The sequence below is a fragment of the Haliaeetus leucocephalus genome, unplaced genomic scaffold (assembly GCF_000737465.1).
Source record: "Haliaeetus leucocephalus isolate CR32 unplaced genomic scaffold, Haliaeetus_leucocephalus-4.0 Scaffold228, whole genome shotgun sequence".
In the NCBI taxonomy this organism is placed as follows: Eukaryota; Metazoa; Chordata; class Aves; order Accipitriformes; family Accipitridae; genus Haliaeetus; species Haliaeetus leucocephalus.
The window spans coordinates 16895397-16912943 of NW_010972664.1; the positions used below are offsets into that span (position 1 = coordinate 16895397).

A 17547-nucleotide genomic window follows, 5' to 3' on the forward strand; every position below is an offset into this window, starting at 1 on the left:
CGGCCCCGGGCAGCGCCTCAGCCCGGCCTCTCCCTCGGCGCAGGCGGTCCCCAGCGGCGGCCGCCCGTGCGCGGCACCAAGCGCATCCAAATGCCGGCGGCGCTTCGGCTTCTGTCAGGCTCATCCCTACCGGTAACCGGGTCCCTGCTACGCCGCGATGTTAATTTTTACCGGGAAGTTCCCAGGAACCCATCTCACCAGCTCTCAAGCCGATTAAAATCGTATTCTCTTCGCAGAAGGCTTGTAGAGGCAGGCTTCATCCCTCTGGAAATTCAATTAATTCCTTGAACGCTTTCACCGAGGAACACGCTGATGTATCGGAACAGCCTTTGAATATGCGGCAATTTACGCTGAATAGCCATGTTGTTGGCAGCTGCTGCCATCAGTACTTACCTGAAGGAGGTTTTCGGGTTGCAAGCATGCATAGACTCTACATGAGGTTAGCTGGAAGCTTTTCCGTCTGAAATAGCGCAAGAGGCGTGGTGAGATGTCTCACGTCAGAAACGCCGGCAAACTCGGGAACAAGCACTTTGAGCATACCCGGTCCTACGGGTTCAGGCACCATCCACAAGATCCTCTCAGCCTATGCAGCAGCTTACAGAGCTAGCTACGCTTTATAAAGCCGGGGTATTCACTTACCAGCTGTCAACAGATCAGATATTTTATCTTTCAGTCACGCAAGACAAGAGAACAGAACTTGTCGCTTCTTATCAGGGCCGTGCAGGCTGTTGTCAGCAGCCTCTCGGTAGCTTCAGCCTTATTCCCGAAACCGTGGCAATTACGATAAGGATAGAGGAAGGCTGAGACCCATCTGCAAGAGAAAACGTAAAAGGAAGCACGTTGTGTGTTCGGACACAGATGTTATTTAGCTCGAGTCTGCTGAAATTCCCCCTCGGTTTATACCAAAGCCTTCCACGGGGAGGAGAGATTCGCGTGAAGAAAGCTAAAGCGCTGCTTCGTCTCCCCCCAGTAATGAGTGTATCTTCTGACTGACTTTCAGCTGGAGCCGGGGTCACTGTTCCTCTTCTTCCCCCTCCCCCGGGCCGGCGGTTCAGCCGAGGGCCGGAGCCTCCTCCCGCCCCGACAGCCCGGGGGGGTGGGAAACCCGTAAAGGGGGGCAGCAAGCCGCCCCCGCCGCTGCATAAGCCTTTCCCAGCCCGCCCCGCCAGCGCCTCCTCAGCCTCCGGGAGTTAACAGTTAATTAACGATCTGATTGTCACCTGGGGGGTAGGGGGAAGCCAAGCAAGCTGAAAGCCACAGCAGTTATTTCAGGTGCGGGATTCTTCCTTCCCGAGTACCTTACTCCCTTCCAGCCAACCCCCGTGAAAGCAATTAGGGAAGGAACTACCCCCCTGAAGAGCTGCTACCAGGGGCAAAATGAAGCCGCCCCCCCTTGTATGACCAACCCGGGAGAGAGTCATGGGGCTTCTGGAAAATCTCTCTACACTACAGCCCCCAACTGTATGGGACAGAGCATTGCTATTTGAAGAGAAAGTTAATAAATAATTCTGCCAGTCATAAACGGGATGCAAAAAAATGACTTTGTCTGGAATCATGTGCTGCATCAATATACTTCACCCAGAGCAGCGTATCATGCTAGAAGAAATCTAAGGGGTTGGTAATAATTTAATTGTCCTCTCCTGTTTCAAACCTTATGATCCTGACCGCTTCTAATCTGAAGCTTTTCTAAGTGGTGCTTCAGGGACGTTGCAGTATGATTTTAGCATTGTATCAGAACAAAATGCTTCCTTTATTGGAAGAGCAGCTCCAGGTTTGTTTGGTGGCTATCGCGGGGAATGACCAGAGGTGGAGTCTGTTCTCAGCAGCAGTTTTATACAGCCTATAAGTACACGCAATAAAAATAACATACTAAAAGCAGGGAAATTTTGTCTATTCTTAAGGGACTATCCCACTCTGTAGCCTGCTGAGATGGCTTTCAATGTGTTCTGGGCTGGGAACCAAAGTTCAGTCCTCTGTAATTTGTCTTGCCTTGAGCTGAAAATACCTTTGTACTTTTGTCCCTTCTCACACGAGGTTCCTCAGGTTTTTACCCTTCACGTCCTGGCCTTTACAAAACCAAGCTGCTTCAAAGTATATAGCTATATTATCTGCCTTCTAAAATTAGTTTATTTGACTCTGATATATCTTTTTCCTATTAGCTCTCATCTCTTCTGTCCTTGCCCTTCAATTCACCTAAGTATTATAGGCACAGGACCAATTAAAAAAAATCATTAAGGTTGCACAATGAAAGCGTCAGACGTTAGGAAATACCAGAAGATGGGTTGTATGACTTCACTTCGGTCCACTTGCTCATACATTTCATGACAGTCTTAAATTATGTAGTCCGGTATTATTTTGTTCTGGCCTTGCTTTATTTTGCAAGGCCTTGCCTTTGTTTAGGATAGACTCACTCTTGGGATGTGCCAGATTTATGCAGAACACGATGCTGGGACTATTCATGGTAGAACAACATAGGAAACCTTGAGGAAATGGATGCTATTCCTGCCTCTGTTCCAGACAGGATGCATGTGCTGCATCTTTTGTGCATGAGTTCATGGGTGTGAGCTAATTCCAGACTAGCTAACCTGGGTATTGGTAACAGTCTAGCATGGATCTCTGGGCAGGCTGAAAAACACAGGGGTGAAGAACATGAATGTTCTTTTAGCAGGACTGAGTTGCTGGCTCAGAGAGGCCAACTCAAGTTACCAATGCACCTCTGAAGCTAGTTAGACATGCAGTGTTTCTATGGTGATACTATGTGATGGATTAGAAGAAGTTGTTTGACTTCACAGCTGGCTCTAAGTTATGTGCTTGTCAATTTTCTGTGAGTCTTGCACAAGGCATCTAACTCTAGGAAGAGCTAAGCATTCACATTTGCAGCCAAAGTCCACAGGAGATGTAGCGCTGTGAACAGAGGACCTGTTGCTCACAGTTTTATTCTTTTGCATTAAATACAAGGAATTATATCTAAGATATCTGAATACACCTCTATCTGGAATAAACTACAAAACCCCAAATTCTAACTACATTGGTCAAATAATATAATAATCTAATCTGTAATAATGTAATTTTACTTCAGTTTCTTCTGGCAACTGTAACTGTCCAAGAGCAGCAACAGAATGAAAGCTGGTGTTTGTTGTCATCTAAATATGTCAAACTAAATTCAAGGCTTCAAATGGCAATTTGAACAATTAATATAGTGCAAAAAAAGTTTAGTTCCTAGCTGTTTTCAAAATGATCTGTATAAGCAAGAACTTAATAACTGATCTGCAACACCAATGAATTTATTTGGCAGAAAGCATAAGGAACCACTTCTCTGGGATATATTCTATTGCACACAAATAGTATCAGCAATAATTTTACAACAATGAGTAGACTTCAAAATGCTTTGGAAAAGAATGACTAGCAGGACGTCAAATGAATGCTCCTGCAAGCAAAAACAATGCATGTGACCAAAAAGTCAACAGATTTTTTCTATTTCAGTTCAAAAATCAATCCTCCTGACAAACCTCTCCCCAAACCAAACATAAAAGCCACAGAATGCAAATTCTTTAAATGCAAAGCAATAACTAAAATAAATCCAAATAAAATTAAGTCTTATTTAAGTTCTAGGAGAAACTGTACCTCTGTGTCACTACTAAACTAAGAAATTGTTGCAGCCAGACTCTACCTCAGCTTGCAAAACCAGAGAAAAACAAAGATAAAAATTACAGGAAATGGAAAGAAAAAACATTGAACATGGGGGAGGAAAAACTGGAGAACATGGAATAAACAGAATGGAAAGCTGAAGTTGCAGCATCATGAAAGTGATTTCCTCCCTGACAATCCAATAAGCAAGATGACGAATCAGACTCTGTGTATGCAATGCACCATGCAGTCTACCATACACCTCTGGTCCTACAAGTCAAATGCAACAGAACTATCCCCCTTTATTAATTACTTTAGGAGATGAATGCATTTATAGAAATACAGACTGTCATAACATCCCTTCTCCACTCATTTTCTAGCTTTACTACCTACCACCATAATCTGATTCTAATCTTCTTTATGTCACACCATGAGAACAGTCCCAAGTCCCATACGTGCCCAAATCTTTGCTACTGAGCTCCAAAACCTGCCTCAGCACAACTCTGTTTCATAGAGTTTCTCTCAGTCCCCTTGCCCCAGATATGCTAGAGGACTGCTCTCCACTGCACTGACCACTCAAGCTGTAGTAAGCATCAGTCCTCACGTAGCTTGTTTAGTCACTGATTTGTGGTTGCATATTTCTTCCAGAGACTCTTTTCCAGGAAACAACTTGCTAAAGCCTGTCCCAGGAGCTTTAAAAACATCTGGTTAGTTGCTGTAGGACATCTCATCAGAACCCACAGCATTTGTCAGGAGTTCACAGCATGCAACCCCCACCTAGTTTGACGTCACTTTTCCAAGACCTGGTCAACCAAAGAACTACATGAGCTTGTGATTGCTCTCATGGTCCCTAGGGACTACTTTTTCTGGGAAGTTCAGAGTACTTTCTCCTGCCCTGGGCTGTGCAGTGCTCCTGTACTCCATCTGGGAGAGAGGACACAAGCAAACAAAACATATGACAGCAAGAAACATCATGGAGGTAACCCGGGTAGGCTGAGAAGGCCTCCCTGCTAACCAATTCAATCTGAAGTGGTGAGCACATTAGGAAGTGCTACTTGCCAACCAAAGTGAAGCCCTCAGGGCATGTATCTATACATAAGAGCATCTGCAAACCCATAAAGAAATACATTATCCAATAGGCACTAAACATCCTTGTGCTTCACTAGGCATATGCAGAGGAAGAAATAGGTCAAAACACACCCACTTGAAGAGCACTGTGAGCAAAACAGCAGGAAGAAGAAGGGGAAAGGGTTTGCAAAATTATGGAAAATGTGTCCTGAGCAGCTAGTGGTTTTCACCAGCTCAAGAGCAACATTAAACTGCAGGTTCCTCCCCTCCACTTGTTGCCTTGTTTCCATTAAACTACACTGTCATGTGGAACTCAAAATAAGTTTCCCACTTGTCCCCTCCATCCTTCCAATGCATGCCAGTATACTGGCATGACTCCACCTCTACATGTGTCCAAGGGTAATCCAAATCGAAGCTTCACAGCACTGAAAGCGGCCCTTCCCTCAGGTAAAGGGGACAAGAACTGATGCTTCCTCCCCTGGCAGGAGACAAACCTCTCAAGATCCAGTTCTCCCACCCATCAGTCACAGCCCCAGTGCCAAATGCGGACAGGCTCTGAGGTCAGAGAAAGCAAGAAGTCCTTGAACCTGTGGCTCTGGGTCCCTGCCCACCCAGCCTCACGTGCTCAGATGACTGACATAAGATGCTTTTGGAAGATGAAATACCTGTCCTTTTATGACAGGTCTGTCATTTCTACGGTACCATGTCAGGACTCACTGCTCCTTGTCTCCTTTCCAAGGAGAGGTCAGCAGCTGAGATGCTTTTGCCATTTTAAGCACAACTTGATGCCCAGTTTCTTTCTCTGTGCCTTTTATGAAAAAGGCCTCCCTGCTTTTTTTCCCTCTGGCTTCCTATTGCATCGGCTATCATTCTGGTCTCCAGAGCCCCGAGTTTCTGTCCTGTGTCCTGCTGGCTTCGCCTGTACAGCCAAGTCATTATTACAAGCACTAAGGCAGCTACTGCAGCTCTCGGATGTATAACCTTTCAACTTCAAACTTTTGGCCCACTTCTTTGGCCAGGGTTAACTGACCTGGATTCCTTTACTGGTTTGCAGCAGCCAAAGGTCTGGAAACAGGTGCACAGTTTTTCCTCCAAGTACCCTTCAGATTGGGTCTGTGCTTGAAAATATGATGTAGCAAGACAGTACACAAAACAGGGCTATAAAATAAAAGTGATACAAATAGCTATGATTAGACTCCAAGGAGGAGGAGGGTGAGAAGGCTGGGTGAGCCTGACCATAAGTCAGGAATGGTATGACAGAAGCTGCTAGAAGCCTTGTCATATGTGAACAGCAGGCTAATTTCAATGAGAGACAGACATGGGCTGAGAAGGAGAAGAGTGCTTTGCACGTTTCTTACATGTAAGAGTTCAAGCTGCACTCAAGTCCTGGATGTAGGTACAACAGCTGGGAAAATTTTAAATGCATTTATTCCCATGACTGACTTACCCGCTTACAAATTCTGCCAGGTAATGACCGTTGCTGTGGGCCAAATGGTCACTTGCAACAGATCGGAAGAATCCAGTAGGTACCCACACGAAACAGGACTGGCAGCATGGGGGAGGGAACCCATCCTTCACAGCACTGCAGGCTGAACAGAGCAGCCCTATGGCAGAAAAAGCTGGCTTGGTCTCCGTAACTCAGGAGAGCAATAGCTCATGGAACAGACTCTATTTTACTGCTCTGCTCCTGTTCCAAATGTGAGCCAGACCTGGCCCATATGAATATGATCAATAGGCCAATATCCAAAACATTTGCAATCTTAGTACAATACTCCTTTTGTTTCAGTGTTTAGGCATTTAATCCAGACAAGTGGAAAGCATCAAGTGATCTTTGCAATTTATTAAAAAATAAGCCGTCTGTCATTTAACTCATCATCATTTCATTCATCATAAAACTCCCATTGTATGTGAACAGGAAGCTCTACTTCCAGCAGCCCAGACCACCTGCTCACAGCCTTTGTTTTTTGGGGAGTCATTGTTTTTGATTTGGACACCTCATTGAAACCTGGACTTTCTTGTCTGCAGCTAAAATATAATGGTGCAAGAAGAGGTCTGTCACTGAACTGTTATTATAGAAACACTACTGGGAATTGTGCCATGGTCAACTTTAACTTCCCAGATACTATTTGGGAAACAAATGCTTCTAATAATAAACTTGGGCCCAGCTAGCCATGTATACGATAGCTGCCAGATTTCTTCTCAGTAGTCACCGAGACAAAAAGAGACAACCCCAAATTAGTAAGTAATGAAGACAAGCAAAAAAAAGCTGGTCATAGAAAACAGCATTGGGCTGAGTACTCAGCAACTGTTTCCATTTACATTGAACAGAATAACAAACAGAAGCAAGTTGGTAATTAATTTTTTCAACTTCAGAAGGGCAAACTGTCAAATTAAGGAAACTCATTAGTGAATTTACCTGAAGAGCTGAAAGACTTGAATGTGGAGGGAGATTGGAATATATCTAGATCAAAGGTATGAAAACTATCCCACGTATATATTCCAAGCAAGAGAAAAATCTTCTTGGGAAGCACTTTAGGCCTGAATAAGTGAAAAAAACCCACTGTAGAGAGGTTCTTAGGAGTCACAAATAGCAAACAATCCTGGTCAGCAAAGATAGCTGTGGTGCAGAGATAAAGATGCACAGGATTAAGGCCAGATTTCTCAAAAGTCAAATGAGCTAGGACATGCAAAATATGACTGAAGTAAACAACAAATAAATCTTCAGCCATTCACAGAAAAAGAGAACGTGCCTTAGGTAAGATAATATTTCTCTACTAGAGGTAGGGAAGCACTGATGCAAGTGTACAAAACTCTGGTGTTTCCTCCAGAACACAGTATATGATTTGGGCTCTCGAGAAGAAAACAGTTCTGGAGAAGATGCAGAAAAGGGTTACATGGAGAATGGACAGCCTGTCTTGTGAGAGCAGCTAAACAATGCTGGCATGAGAACAAAGCGGTACAAACTGGCTGCAAATGTAACGAATTCCTTGCCATAGCAGAAACGTGGAAACTTGCTCTGTTTTCTGCCTCTCTGCAGCACATTATCCTTTGGCTCTCTAGACTTTTCCTACAAGCCTCAAGTTTATTGTAAAGCATTGGAAAGGACCCTTGGCACAACATAAATTGGTGGGGTATGAAAGAATTGTTTTATGGATGTTTTTGAACAAGAAACTTGCCGTGCAAAGTTGCATGGCCATGCCTCAGACCTTCCAAATCCCCGCATACTACAGCTCTTCTGGTGCAAAATCTCTCCTCCTGCTCTTCACATCCACTCCTATAAAGAACTCCACCCCATTAACATCACCCTCAGGTCTGGCAGCCATCACCTCTGATCTTGCTAGAGAAAACATCCCCTCTTTCTTGGGAACGCACTTGTACCCAACTTTTTGGGGGAACTCCCTCTCCTAAAAGGCACAGGCATACCTCTAGCCTTTTCCCACTTTGTGGAATAAAGCATACCTAAGCCTGCCAGCCAGGAATCAGAGGCTGGGGCTCATTTCCTTTTTTTGCACCTATGAAAACCAAGACAGCTGCCCTTCTGGGTACTTAAAATGCTCACATGCCTGTTACATGTAGTTGCCTATGGTAGTGGGAGGACTGAATCAGATGATTCTGGTCTTTTCGGTCCTGGTGAGCACTCGTTAACAGTGAGACTGGAAATTACAGGAAATCATAAGGATAATCATAAGTGAAGTTTGGGTGACCCCCCTTGCAGCACAAGGCAGGGCAAGAAGCCCTGCTCATTTCCTGCTGATTGGCATAAATAAGTCTGAAGCAGGTACCTGCACTCTTGGCGGATGGGACTCAGTATGCCTCTCCTCCTGTCTTTGCCTCCATGGTAGTTTTGTCCGTGCTCTGGATCTGTGTTATAAGCAGGAAAATGACAGTGATCCACTTAAAATTAATGACAACAAAAATTTACAGCAGTACAGTATATAATAAAAAGGTGACATCCTCAATCCAGGCTCTCAGTGGTGCTTAGCCAAATTGTGCCGTACAAATAATCCAAACAAGCCTTTAGCTCAGCAGAGGAGTCTTACCTGTTCAGTCAGCTCCCGCTGGGTAAAGGCTAAAAGCACTGGCAGCAGCTTTTAGGCAGCTCAGACAGTCCCTTCCCCCTGCGCTGAACTTGTCACAGGCTTGAACTACATTACCAACTATACGCTACTGCAAGCATATTTAACCTTGTTCCTTAACTAAATGCGGGCTCTTCTGGCAGTAGAAGTGAATCCAGAACACTTGGAACTGGATTCCAATCTCCATGGAGCTACTGGTTTGGAAACACAACAATGGGATCAGAGACAGCTGTTTTGTCATTAGCAGTCATCTCCTTCAACTAATGGAGAGGTGCAGCAAGCAGCTCTCCTCCCCTGCAGCTGGCTCTGCAGGGAGCACTGGGTCAAGTTACATCTTTAGTGCCTATTTTAGGAGCTATCTTGGAAGCAGCCTCACCAGCGTACATTTAGTATGACTCCTGCACAACGATGCCACTGAGGTTTCACAGCCTTGTTAGAGAAATCCTAATTTGCCACTTGGTTTTCTTTAGCTGGAAGTGAGATTTAGAAAGCAGATATTTATTTGCCTCAACATACTATTTAAGTGTACAGGTAAGTGGGTGAAAACTCATCAGTGTGAGATTCTTCCCACATAATGGGCATCATTTGTAGCCCTACGGTCTTTCACCTCTCTCCTTCTTCCCTTAAAAGCATGGAAGGGCTAAGTCAGAATACCTACAAACACAAAAAAATGACTTTTTTGTAACTGGCCAGTGTTCGTAGTGACCTAGCTGAGAAGAGGCTGCAAACTTGCACCTTCTCTTACAGAAGTATGACCAGAATTAAGTAACTTTCAGTTATGTTACCCTCTCCCTGGCACAGCCGATACTTGCATCCTTACTTGTGCTTTTGAGCTGATCGTTTAACTTGATATGGCCATGTGGAAGTGTCTGTTATCTCCAGCAAGCACAAGTGAAGCCCAGCTGTCACTGCAACACAAGCAGTGAACCAGATGTTGCCTTTCAGTTATTCTTACATAAATCTAGATTTCATGTTACTGAAACAACTTCTATTTAAATCAATACAGCTAAGAGCAGAATCCACCTCATTGCCTATTTTAAACATTTTCTTTTTTTTTTTTTTCCCCCAAGGATTCTTTTTTTTTTTTTTTTTTTCTGTTTTAGTAATTGGGAAGCTCAGTTTTCCAAAAGTCCTTTTAACTTTCTTGTGAATATAACTGAACCAGAGCTGGTTCTTGCCCTGCAGGCATATAGGAAGAAGGAAAAGCTAATTACAGAATTAAATTACCTGGGACAAACAGCCTCACTTTGCCAGTTTAGCCAGCTATGCCATAAACTAGAGCAATTTGGGTAACACAGTACCTGGGATAGTCAGAAGTCTCTATTCAAATCAACTCTAATGTACATATGTAATAGTTTTTTCAAAATAATTCTACTTAAATAAATAGGTCTGTTAAGGATTTCCCAGTACAGTGCTTGGTAGGAGCTGCTAGGAAGTAGCCTGGTATCCCCACAGCAACCAAAGACAATCTTGATGGACTGTTGCCTGTTTTGCTTAACCATATAGTTAGAGCTGAATTGAGAAACTAGACGATGCTTTATGAAGTGAACAGCTACCTTTAGGTGACAGAAAGGTTGATCTAAAAATCAACAGTAAAGTCCACATCCTGCAGGTGGATATGTTCTTGTAACTCTGATGTTACAGCATCATGAACATGTGGAACAAACATGACAATTACCCCAGTGCTACTGTGCCACTGTTGCTGACAAGCAATCACAAACAGTGATTTACAATGGAGAACAAGAGAGAAACAATGATAGAGAAATTTGAGAGGAGACTCTGAAACATTGATACTGCAAGTCAAAAGGTCCACTTTGTTGGAAAGAAGGATCCTGTGACCCTTCCAGAAGAGGCAAATAGCATGGGACACTAACAGTAACAGTAGTTACACGCCCTTCATCTCTTAACAGAAGCAGAGGTGGTCTTTGCAGAAGTCACATCAAGGAGTAAAGAAGTATTTTCAGAAAGAAGAGGACTCGTAAGACTTTACCTTTTCCAGACGGAGCTCCTTTGCCTTTATTCTTTCCAGCGTTTCCGGTTTTCTACTCTAACCTGAGGCTGTTCTTCCAAAAGGGATTCATCCGCTGCTGTGTCTGCTTGTGAAGAGACAGTGTTTCAGCATGTGTGGTAGGTAACACAGCCTGCTTTCTGAACAGGTTTTCTTCTATCTAAAATGCCTGTAAAGTGAGTGATTACTAAAACCTTCATACCAACTTAACTATCACTTGTCACTAGAGCTTACCTGATATTTTTAGAATGCTCTCTTAAAATTTATCAGTGTCTTTCAGTGCTAAGAAGCTTCTGCAAAATAAATGCAACTGAATGCTGTAATGTGCCACTCTCCGAGTGGAAACTGCTTTCTAAGCACAAAAAAGGTGATTTGTTTCCCCTTTTTAAGACACATGCCCAGTTGTGTCTTGAACCAAGACACCAGACCGCTGCCACATAAATGATGACATATATCTTGATTTTTCAGGTCTTTCACACATGGAAGGAAAGAAAAAGAGTGACTTAAAAATAAAGAAAAAAAACTATTGAAAAGGGTTTTTTTGACATTGCACAGGTTTAGTTAATTTTCTCAACAAATATTACCTGTTTTTTGACAATAACTTCTACCTATGTCCAAAATGTCTGAAAAAAGAGTTTGAGCCAACACTGCAGTTCAGTTCAGACACATGATGGTCCAGATCTGTCTTCGATTGCTGGGATCTATGGGTCCTGTGGACAACTGCCAGCTGACTCTGAAAGCATTTCAGAGTTTAGGAGTAAGAAGATCAGGGCAAGCTGTAGCCATAGAACTGAGGAAGGGGATCAGGTTTGTTTTAAGCCAGTGCAGATCTGATGTTACTGTGGGACACCAAGAGGCAGAAATTCTGTGAGAAGACTTCTATTAGCGGCATCTGACTCTGCAGCCGGTCACTACTGATGACATTCCCTGGGACGTTCAGCCATTGGTATGCAGACTGCTTGCTTTTCCTCATCTACAGTTACGTTAGAGAACTTTTAAGGACTATATTGTAAATCAAAGACAAAAGGCACTCTTCCCTTGGGATCCTGCTGGAACTCTTGCTGGTTTACTTATTGAGCTCCTCAGAAGTCCCGCAGACAGACTGGGGAATGCTTCTGGTGTCTTGGCCCGCAGATAGCTTACTAAGCAGATTTTTTTTATTATTATTTTTTCTTTTTTTAAAAGTCAGGAATATCAGGAGCCCTACAGATCCTGGCAGCCCTCTCAGGAAGGAGTGTCCAGGATTTTCAGATTCTTTGCCCCAATAGTCTAGAAATTAGAGAATCACAGATGCTCCCCTCCCTCTCCCACTATGTGAGCTGGAAGGGAACAAACAAGCCCTATGGCAAACCCAGGGGCTTTTGAAATTGGAAGCCTGCACTGTCTTAATCTTCCTCAGTCCTAATTTGTTGAAATTAGCAAGCCAACATTTTTCAGATTGCTGTTCTATGGAGAGCTTAGCAAATATCTTTCATTGCAGTTTGGAATGAAGACAGAATTGCTGATTTTCGAAGTCATCTGCAATGTGAATTTACTGTTCCCTCTTCCTGCCTCTGGTTTGGGAAGTGTCAGAATTGTGTCTTTGGAAAGACAGACGGGCAAATACAGGTCTGAACAAGAGGTAATTAATAATTGTCTGCAGATATTACAGTAGCTAGTTTGAAGAGGAAAAGCCTCTGACAGATTAAAAAATATGCAATTCCAAAAATGGTTCTAACCTTTTCCATGAGAATATAAGAGATATAAAGGAAAAACTGATATTAAAACTACAGCAATAAATTATATGTGGAGATTTGCTAAAGTATATATAGTATGACCACTGTTACGCCTTACTACTTTAGCACTTTTTTAGGGATCAGTTTTACTGAACATGTTGAAGATGCCATGTTTGGCTGTTGAGTTGATTAAACTGAGCAAAACCAGTTTTTCCTAAACAACAGGAATAAAAAACAAACATACCTTTGACTAGGAAATAATTTCTGAAACTCAAATACCATGAACTGGAATTCAAGAGAGAGCCTGAATCAGATTATTTTATCTACCAGCATCTTTAAGATGAAGTGTATCCACAGTCCTCAGAGGCAATAAAGAGACAGCCAAGCTGATTTAAATATTGGGCAAACAGCCAGAATGCAGATCTGACCATCCTGATGTTTGTCTGTGGTCTAAAACAATTCTACTCCCACGCATGTGTTTAAGTTCTATACTATGAACTTTAAATAACTTTTTTTTCATCAAAGCAAAAAAATTAATGATGAAAGATGCTCCACTTTGGAGTAAGTAAGCATTCATTTGATTAGTGTATTTGATAGTTAAGCCTGCTGAAAAGGAACAGAAAATGCAATTGCCAATGTAAAAAGAGAAATAATCAATTATTGGTATCGAGACCATGGACCTTGCTTTATCAACTAGGGGGGAAAAAGAAATTCTGATTGTTATTAGTTCTTACTTTCAGCTAAAGAAGCTACTTTTTTTTGGCAAAATTGGTACAGGCTCTTTGCAGCTTTCACCTGCGCAGGATGGTCAGACTCACATTTACTAATACTTGGGCTGATGGGTACGCTTTATCAGCTACGGGGAAAAAAAGGGTCCATGATATACCAGTGTTAAAAAAACCCAAAACAACAACAACAACAAAACAACAAAAAAACCCAACAAAACTTATTCATACTTACAATACAAATTTTCTGCTGTTTGTTTATATGCCTAGAGGCTCAGTTGTGTCTAATGGTTTATCTTGCTACATGTTTTATCTCTGAACACAATATGGTCAATTGTCAGTATCAAATCTGCCAATAATTTCTTTTGTAAAAAGCAAAAGACCCAAACCTAATTATTAGAAATAATAGCACATTTGTAGACTAATGAAATATGTTTGATAAGTTTATCTGTTTGTCCTATTCTTCAGTTGCCTACACACAAATCTTGATATTGTAAATTTGCTCATTTGTAATTACTGCTGTAAGTTTTCCTACAAAATTACAGGTGGATTTGCAGCATCTTGGTTTAAAATTCATTTTAGTTGGCTCATATGAATGTAATCACTAAAAAACAAACAACAAAACCCCCAAAAACCAAGGCAGGCAAGCTCAGTATTTAGTTAAGAGTTTTGTTCAAAAATAGACCTCGACTGTTTATAGTTCTGTAACAGTTGCAGGGATAGGTTACTTGTGATAACATGAGAAACATTTTGTGGTGTGCAAACAGGCATGGGTACATGTTGGGATGGGAAGGTGACAAGTAGCAAGAGTGAGCTCACCAGTGAAACTTTGAATCGGGAAAGGGCATGACTCAGATTTTCAAGAACTGCCAACCAATTGCAGAAATGTGTTCCTGGGGTGACCTAATAAGCTTTTGTCACCCTCAAAGTCCCTTTCACTCCCGCGAAGGAAATAACTGGAATACTTTGTTAACGTAAGTAGCTACAAAACCAGTCAAGTTTTCATTGCTTGAATTAATGAGTGTAAAGTTGCACTACTGATTCCTACAAATGAAAACGCCTTCAGGAAACAAGAGCAGTCTGGTCTGTGCCACTTGACCCAGCTGGCTTCTAATACCAATGGTGAAAGTACAAAAAGTTTTGAACACCATCTGCATAACACTAGCAGCTTTTAGTGTGCTTCTTATCAGGTGGCCCCACACACCCGTCCTCAGGAAAGGAGGAACTGCAATGAACTGAAAAAAAAGTTTGCTTCTCTAATGCAGCCTTGGTGCACTGGCTAGCCAGCACATCCACAGCAGATGACCAATGAACACCACCGAATGGCCAAAGTTTAAAGACACTAACTGAGGCAAAACTGACACTAAATCTGAAACTCAAGTTAATAGTCCTGGGTATTAACATTCTCCCCCTGCCCATGGAGCAGAAGCTCTGAAGGTTTCTACGCAGTAAGTGGCCACCTTTAAAAAACAGTTACAGCCACCCTGAAAAGCCTTAAGCTCTTCTTGATCTGTCTTATCTACTGGATCATGCTTTAGATCTCTGTAATAAAAACCACAAGACACAATCATGGGACACAGTCAACTACACACAGTTAAGGAACCACACACATACACCCACTCCTCCCTCCATTATGGCCATTTTGGGTTTTAAATCAGATCTCTTGCTTAAGGTATAGCTGGTGTGACACAAATTTCTTAGCAGTTGAAGATAAAGCCAACAGAGAAGTCTAGTAAAGATATTCTAGGCCAGCATTTCCACAAATGAAGAGCTATACTCACTATGGCACCAATTGGTTCCAATTTGTAATGTCTGTATTTACTCATACATGAACTGCAACATACCTCTTATGTTGGGTGACTGTTTTCCACGTGGATGCCCTTTCAGCAGTCCTGTTCTCTTTCATATCCTCTTGCCAAGCTTCCTCCTTTCTGTTCTGCTCTAAAGCATGTCCATTCCTGTACTTTAGTTTTTCTCCTTGGGTATCTTATTCTTCAGTATCCTCTTTTTTTCCTCCCTATGAAAAGAACAACACATGTACAAAAGGCTTCTCTCCCTCCTCAGTCCTCCTTTCATCACCCATGTCCCTGATTTCCATCCAATTCTCCAGCCACCTGGAAAGAGACTTCCCTGATCCCAGGATCCACCCTCCCCAAAAAAGCCCCTTGAAAAGCCAGCCCCATGTGGTGCTATACCCACTGCTCTCTGTTCTTAGCCTTGTGCATCAGTTTGTCCAAAGTCTTTTGGCTCCAATCTTGGTAAATCTTTGAAGAAAACCAAAAACTTTCAACAAAACTCTTCTACTACTATCAGTTGCATTTTTTAAAGATCTATTTTACTTGAACTTTGCTATTCCTGTTTATGTGGTACTGAATCCACAACACACTTATGCTTTGCCTCTACGTAGGCTAAAAAGAGATAGCATTACTGGTGTGATGGCTACACCTCTTGTAATGACAGTCAGTGGCAGACCTACAGTATAACATTTTCAGCAACTGTGGCTCCAGCGCTGGCTATTTTCAAAAACAGGTTAACTGAACTGCTTTTAAACTAGCCACGAGTTTTAGAAATTTTTCTTTTTAGATCAGTCCTTCATGTAGATGACCTCCCTGTTCCTGCAACAACTGTCAGCACTTTATGCAATACTACTGTGCTATATATAACTAAATATTGTCCTGGAAGATGGTATTTATGCCTCCATCAAGAGGTACCACTGCTGTAGCACCAGGGCAGCCACAAGTGTTCATACTAGTTATCAGTGTTCATAAAAGATTTCTTGCACAGAATCTATTAAAGGACAAGTTTTCCACTTGATTTACAGGCACACATGAAACTGAAAATACCTCCACAGCTAAAAGCTGCTCCTTCAGCTTCAGTCAACAAATTGTGGAACTTAACCACTTTCTTCTGGTACTCTCATCAGCGTAGTTGGAAATGAGTATGCAGTTTTTCATAAATAGCTCCAATATCTTCCCTGACTTCCAAGAACCCTTGATAACGACCCAACTTGTCATCATAGTCGGGAACAATGCCAGCAGATGCTTTCATGCATGTAACAATCTCTGAAAGTCAAATAAGAAATATAAAAGAGGATACAAAAGAGAAAATTACTCCGAAGAGTTCTGAAAATGCTTTTGTTGTATGGCGTAGAACCTATGAGCCTGATCTAAACCACTGAAAGCCTCATGAAATTACAAGTGGACTAAGTTAGGCTTTACAAAGTGGAATAAAATAAGAAGATACAAAAGTACAAAGTAGAAAGTCTTTAATACATCTTTAAAGAATATTTCATCTGGGCTGAAAGATGGGAAAATAGATGACAGTGAAGCCTTTGACATTAAATCACAAATAGCAATTACACCCAATTTTCCTGTGATGACCTCAATGAACGTGCCTTGTAAGAAAATGAAAGTATCAATCTTGCATTATGATTTTACCTCAGTGTAGCTGGCAATTGAGGGAGGGTGCCTACATTAGCATTTGTGTTAAAATCAGGAAGGCACTTTTCTGACAGTCTCCCAATAGCTCCCATGTTGAGCACTTGGGTTCGTGTCACAGAACAGCCTGAGAGCACGTGGACTGGATTTCTTTTGGACAAAACAAAATTGGAAGATGTGCTTGTTAAACTCATCTTGGGTGCTTCAGCTGCTAAAGGGCAGTCAGTCCATCAGACCTGACTAGAGTCCAGTCCAAACTGACCACCTTAAAAAAGCACTGGGTCTTCAACACTGTCTGGTTCTACAAATCAATTTCTATTATGCCGTGCTACTCACTAATGTAGACACAGTGTCGTGGTTTACCCCCAGCCAGCAACTAAGCACCACGCAGCCGCTCACTCACTCCCCCCCATCCAGTGGGATGGGGGAGAAAATCAGGAAAAGAAGTAAAACTCCTGGGTTGAGATAAGAACGATTTAATAGAACAGAAAAGGAGAAACTAATAATGATAATGATAACACTAATAAAATGACAACAGTAGTAATAAAAGGATTGAAATGTACAAATGATGCGCAGGGCAATTGCTCACCACCCGCCGACCGACACCCAGCCAGGCCCCGAGCGGCGAATCCCTGCCCCCCACTTCCCAGTTCTAAACTAGATGGGATGTCCCATGGTATGGAATACACTGTTGGCCAGTCTGGGTCAGGTGCCCTGGCTGGGCATGAGAAGCTGAAAAATCCTTGACTATAGTCTAAACACTACTGAGCAACAACTGAAAACATCAGTGTTATCAACATTCTTCACATACTGAACTCAAAACACAGCACTGTACCAGCTACTAGGAAGACAGTTAACTCTATCCCAGCTGAAACCAAGACACACAGCCAT

General features: G+C 42.4%; 1 protein-coding gene and 1 long non-coding RNA gene across 13 annotated transcripts in view; both read right to left on the reverse strand.

The window, feature by feature from the left end:
• Positions 1-1814, reverse strand: part of ST3GAL6 (ST3 beta-galactoside alpha-2,3-sialyltransferase 6) — a 90284-nt gene extending 88470 nt beyond the window's left edge. For 4 of the 12 annotated variants that reach the window (XM_010567362.1, XM_010567368.1, XM_010567367.1 and 1 more), the window contains exon 1: positions 394-633. In XM_010567362.1, the coding sequence (XP_010565664.1) occupies positions 394-421 (28 nt within the window). In that variant the 5' untranslated portion in view covers positions 422-633. The other 8 variants (XM_010567361.1, XM_010567369.1, XM_010567359.1 and 5 more) reach the window with 8 other exon arrangements.
• Positions 1815-7863: 6049 nt separating this feature from the next.
• On the reverse strand, positions 7864-15225 carry LOC104831654. Its single transcript, XR_774315.1, has 3 exons — positions 15064-15225; positions 10762-10867; positions 7864-8556 (listed from the first exon to the last, which is right to left on the reverse strand). It is a non-coding gene; the product is annotated as an uncharacterized LOC104831654 (long non-coding RNA).
• Positions 15226-17547: the final 2322 nt, after the last annotated feature.